Below are 6,011 nucleotides of genomic sequence, written 5' to 3' on the forward strand. Positions count from 1 at the left end.
GAATTAAAATTTTTTTTCTATTACACTCCCCCAGCAAGTTTTATGACATAAAGTTTATGAATTATTGATAAAAATTATTTTTAAAATACTTTAAATACGCATCTCTAAAACGAGAAAGGTAAGAAATAAATCTTTATTGTTACATATTCTAAGTATGTAATTAGATATGAAATTAATCAGAAGAACACAAATAATTATAGGTAATATATCAAGAATTATAGACATAGTTTATGTGTAAAAAAACGAAGAAACATTAAGAAATCGAAAAGGCATTATCTCTTTATATCTGTCGATCTTATACTGGTACCTGAATTCCTTGGATTTAGTATACAATGAAATATAAGAATTTGGATCCATTCATATCTAAGGGGAGAATAAAGTTCTCTATATGTATAAATCTCTAGCACACGATCCAAAATATAAAGCTTGTCTCGGTGTCTTATTCTTGGGATTTTAAAACATACGGGCGAATACAATTTTAATATCGATACAACAATTGATGAATAAAATAGTAATACTTGATTTTAGATTATTTAATTTTAATTTTAACTTACGGATTCTTTTTCTACGTTTAACTATTTATACTAATAAATTATTTTATGTTAGTGTAGAATAAAATTAGGGCTGGGTAAGTCAATTTATTATTTTCTAAATTAAATTAAATTAAAATTAATGGCTTATAAAAGTAACTTGATGTAGTTAAACGTAACAAGTAAAAGTTAAAATTAAATTAATTTTGATAAGCCTTATTTGTATTAAATTAAAGCGTCGTAATTTTTTAAGACTAAATTACTCAAAACAATTATAATAAAGATCATCAAATAAATTTAATATTTTATTTAGAAAAAAAGTTAAGCATAACTATTTGAAATAAAAAATAAGTTCGTTTAAAATTAACTAACAATAAGTTACGTTTATTATACAACTTTTTATCTTTATTATTTAACTTTTAACTGGTTACTGCTCTCAATTCTGTATAAAATACGTATATGATTGAACGATACAATCAATGGCCACAATCGATCTATGAAGTGTAGTAATATCGGCGTGAGAAATAAAGAGAAAGCGAAAATATGAAGAATCGTAATTTTTTTTTCGTGTTTCCGCAGATATATATCGCTCCTCGAAGTGAGAGAAAATGCGACGCTTTGAACGATGACGTCGCATCCTGATTAACTCTCGGCATACGCGTTCGCTTGCATCCGTCATGTTCGTATCCCCGTTGGTATCTGTGCCCCGAATATTATTCGTAATATGACACCTTCGTTATTCATTTAACTGCGAATTTCCTCCTAACACCTACTATAAATAACGCATTGCAAATGTCTGATTAAAGTCACATGTGTTAGCTTTTATATGTAAAAAAAAACACATTAATAATTTTAATTCTCAATCTTTTTGTATGTCTTCTTTCATTTTTATAAATTATATGGTACAACGAGAGTTTCCACGGCTATAGGATAATTTTCTCGCGGTCATGATAAAACGTTGAGAATAAAGTGTCCAGAATGGCTGCGGGTCGCGTGGCGGAAAGAGTCATCTCTCAGCCAGCATAAACGTACTTCAAAAGCATATGGTTTCGCCATACGGGGTCCTGGAGGACTCCCGAGAGCAATTTATCGATGGTATATTTTCGTCGACGTGTGGGCGCTACCTTTTCAAAGGTATAGCCATGTAATAATCTCAATACTTTTCAAAATAAATTACTCGTTCGCTCTCAAAAAATAAACATACAAGTGCGATGGGAAATATGAAGACAAGAAAGCATAGTGCATTTCATGGCACTTATAAACTACCTTATACAATTTGAACAGATTATAATAATATTTTACATACTAAATGTAATACACTAAGTAATATTAAATTATGTTTATTATTAATATGTTTAATCCATTATCCTGGCAACGTATTTATAACGCAAACGGATAAGCAACTCGTCAGACTGCTAACTTTCTAATGATTTCGTAGCCGTATAGTATTTAAATTAATGCAATTAATCAACAAAAGTAAATAAATTATTAATAACATAAATAAAGTACACTTATACATTTTCTATATTATTGCACTTAATAATTGTATTTAATTTTAAAAGCTACGTATGAAACTAGCTGATGTTGCTTGTCCGTATAAAGATTAAAACACATGCGAGTAAGAAATAAAACTAATTGAAAATAAAATTGAGAAAGAAACGAAAGGAAGAGGCAAATACATCTTTCTTCCATATAAAATATCATTAAGTTTTTTAAATATATTTTGATGATAAAAATGTGAAGATTAGGGGCAATTTTTACCGAGATTTACATATCCATATTTCTTATTAATGGATCTACATTCATAGAAATTTTAAACAATTCCACACCAACAGAAGCATTTGTAAATTTGTCTTGTTAAATTTTCTTTTTAACTTGGATTCTGATCTGTAGGTAGATTAGACCTAGCCGTCGCGGTCTACATATGGGCGCATTTTTCCGTATTTCTGGGTGAATACGACAAGCAATCAGATCCGAAGATACGTATAACTACGAGCTCTTCCCACCCGCAGTCATGTTATATTGTATTACGTAGGCGATCTTGTATGCGGGACGACGTCGACCAAGTGCGTTTTTGCCCTCGACGACACGTCATGAGAAAGCGATTCGCCATGAAATCGCGTTCTCACGAATTATGTGGGTTCACATAGTTGGACCGATTAAATGTATATGATCTCGTGGGTGTACGAGATATTTACGGGAGCGTTATCGAGCAGCTATTACATTACGAATCAATTACAGAGTAAGTTATATAATAATATGATATTGGAAAGCGAGGATTGTCTCTAATTTGATATTAAAACAGTTTAAGTAAAAATTAGTTTATTATGAATACTAAATTATATTAATTTAAAGAGTATATTGTGTTTTCTAACATATTTGTGCAATTTATTAATATTTATATAATTTTCATTACATAAAAAGTATCTTGACTGGAAATCTTTGATTGGAATAACATTAAATATTTATAAATATGACCGTTACATTCACATGTAAATTTTGCTACAATTCATAAGAAATAAAGTTACAAATGCGATGAGAAAAACCGTGTTTATCGACTGCTTTTAGTCGGATGCCAAAAGCAGCAAGTGGCGACATCTAATAATAACTCTAGGAAATATTTTATTACTACATTATTAAAAGATATACATTTGGAAAAAAAATTAAATAAACTTTATAAACTTTTTTAGTTTTATTTAACATATATTTGTTTATTTAACATATATTAATACTTATAGAAAGTATTAAAGCATTATATTTTCTTACTTTCCATTATGCCGTTTGTTTTTAAAATATGTTGAAAAATATTTTTTTTATATATAAATATATTTATATATTAAAATAAATAAATAAATATATGTATACATATATATAATATAATAAACATACAGATTTATTCCAATCTTCTTGGTATTTGCATTTCCCACACGTAAAAATATATACAATTTATGTTAAAATTTTAATTTTTTTTAAAGATTAAAAAAATATTTTTTGCTGAAAGATCAAACTTCAATTAATTAAACCAGCAATTGTTTCAAGCTTAAAACAATATTTTTACCTGTATACTTCGTTATGTCTAATCTAATTTTTCCATATGTCAAACAACAAACACCTAATAATTTAAATTATCAATTTCATGTTGTGTGCACTTTAGCGCACAAATGATTAAAAAATCTGTTACATTCGTTGCGATTCTAAGCAAAGCACGTAAGAGTAGAATCGCGACATGGTCCCGAAAGTTGGTTGGAATCGGTAGACGCCGGGACGTCGAAACGTCTGAAAATATCGCATAGAGAGACGTCGGGAAACATCTCCCGTTCGCGAGGTCAGTCCACCGGACCCGCCGATGCCATGGTGCGGATGGAATTAGCCGAAGTGAGAAATAGGATAGGGCCAACGAATAAAACGCATAACGCAGCGGGAATAACAGCGCCGGAATGTGAATAGTTGTAGAGCGAAACAAAAGTTTTAATCGCCTCTCCCCTCCCCGGCATTTCTGAGAATGAAATCAGAGTGTTGGATATTTTTGCGGAAACGAAAAATCTCTCCGCGACAATTCTCTCTGCAATCTGTTTTAACAAACTCTAAGGAAAGAAAAAAAAAATCTTGCCGTTAAGTTAATATTCTCTGCGTGGCTTTTGTTAAAATTTTATTTAACTTTTTATAATTAAATAAACCATTAATTACAGGTATAGCCGTTTGTTGTTTCGAGAATTAAAGAGCCTTTGAAAAGCGACAGAAAGACAAAACCTCGCCTGACAACAGCTATTCGTCGAGCTCGAAAATAGATCGTTTTCATGTAGCTTTCCGGGGATTCGTTCGAGAATATTTTGTGGAGAGTCAGCGCGCTGGCCGGGAAGCTGATTAACGCAAAGACGTTATGAAAGTAGATTCAAAGTTCGATGGATCATTGTGAATTAATCACAAGATCCTCGTTTTGCAATGATTATCTAGATGCGAATCAAGAAAACGTGATAAAATATTGTTGCGCCAGATAATACTTTCTTGATATATCGTCGCGAGTGAGTCATGTTTCGCTTTAATGAAAGCGTGTAGATTAGGAACGAAACAATTTTCGATCTAAAAGAAAAGTGTCGTTGCTGCTGCAGCCAAGAAAAATAACAAGTAAAAGGCAATATTTCATAAATTCCATATAATAATAATTTGAAACTTTTTATCTACATAATTTGAGTTAACATTAATCTAAAATAAAACATACTTCTTAGAAATTTAATATAAAAAAAAATTTTTTTTTTAATGTAGAATGTATCTGGAAAAAAAACTAAACTGTGATAATCTGACGTTAATATTTTCTATATAATAATTGATAATGACAATTAATGATCGCGCGGATAATTATTGATATGATCGATAATGATTATCTGAATTACGTGCATCAATGAAGGTGAACCATTAATTCGTCTCCGTGCATTTTATCATACAATTTAGTTATATCTATTGATTTTCTTCTAAACGCCAAACAATCCATTAAATAAACGTCACGCACGCGATAAAAACGAAAGAGCTTATATAAGCTCGATATTATGTCAAATTTAGAAATGTTAATCTTTTTGGAGATAAGATTCGACTGAATGAAACTGTTGAAAGAAAGAGTCAGTTTCAAATCAATATAATCACATAAAATACATATAAAATACATATAAAATTCTAAGAGAAATGTTTTCTTTTATCTTATGTAAGCAAAGTATCTGAAAGGCGATTGTTTCGTGGATAAAAGGCTCTGGGTATCGATTCGTGAGTACGCGCGCGCGCGCGCGCGTGGTACAGCCGTTCTTACGTAATCGCGTCGCAGAGAGATTATTGCGGATGGCACGTATATGTCTCTTCGTATCTCCGAAGGCACATTAGCGTATACGGTGCGCGTCACCGGAGAGCTCGTTTTAACTACATCTACATCTCGATTCCAACTTCTTTTGCAACGCGGACGTAATAAACGCTCTGCCGTTTAGTGCTAGTGGCAGCGGTTTCGAATTAATTTCGGTCGAAGATCTTGGCAACCCGGTCGCTCTTCACGGTTGGCACGATAACATAATTAATTTCACGGTTGAATCCGCTGCGACTGATTCGTCAGATGTTTTCAATTGTAACTTGCAATTCATCAAATTAGCGCGATTCGATCGATCGTACCACCATGCGCCGCTTGAACGCGCTTATTTTCTTTGATAAAAACGCTTATTTATAAATTCTGCATTTAATATTCCAAGTTATCGTAGTCCATAATATAAATGCATGAATCACGCCTTCACCGCTTGTTCCCTTGAACTCTTAATAGTCCCATAAAAAAGACAATATCCGTCCGGATGACGGCCGAAAGCCACGTGATCACTTGGACCAACTGTACTACAAAGTGACTTATCATTGTCGCGGTGGCTGGCGCAAAAGAGAAAAGGAATAAGAAAAAACAAATAATTCTCGTCGCCGTGCATCATTAACCACAGATCCATCCTGATATACTCGTCT

General features: G+C 31.9%; 1 protein-coding gene across 1 annotated transcript; it reads left to right on the forward strand.

The window, feature by feature from the left end:
- Window positions 1-856: 856 nt before the first annotated feature.
- LOC118645001 lies at window positions 857-3,069 on the forward strand. Its single transcript, XM_036285157.1, has 2 exons — window positions 857-1,664; window positions 2,424-3,069. Exons 1-2 carry the CDS (start codon window positions 1,574-1,576, stop codon window positions 2,678-2,680), a joined length of 348 nt encoding a protein of 115 aa, XP_036141050.1. The 5' UTR covers window positions 857-1,573; the 3' UTR covers window positions 2,681-3,069.
- Window positions 3,070-6,011: the final 2,942 nt, after the last annotated feature.

The sequence above is a fragment of the Monomorium pharaonis genome, chromosome 4 (assembly GCF_013373865.1).
Source record: "Monomorium pharaonis isolate MP-MQ-018 chromosome 4, ASM1337386v2, whole genome shotgun sequence".
Classification (NCBI taxonomy): Eukaryota; Metazoa; Arthropoda; class Insecta; order Hymenoptera; family Formicidae; genus Monomorium; species Monomorium pharaonis.

What these genes read in the sequence shown, in the direction of transcription:
- LOC118645001 (XM_036285157.1), top strand. Translation starts at nt 1,574, where the DNA reads ATGGTTTCGCCATACGGGGTCCTGGAGGACTCCCGAGAGCAATTTATC. An exon ending in TGGGCGCTACCTTTTCAAAG is followed by an intron (nt 1,665 to 2,423) that starts GTATAGCCATGT and finishes TCTGATCTGTAG; the next exon opens with GTAGATTAGACCTAGCCGTC.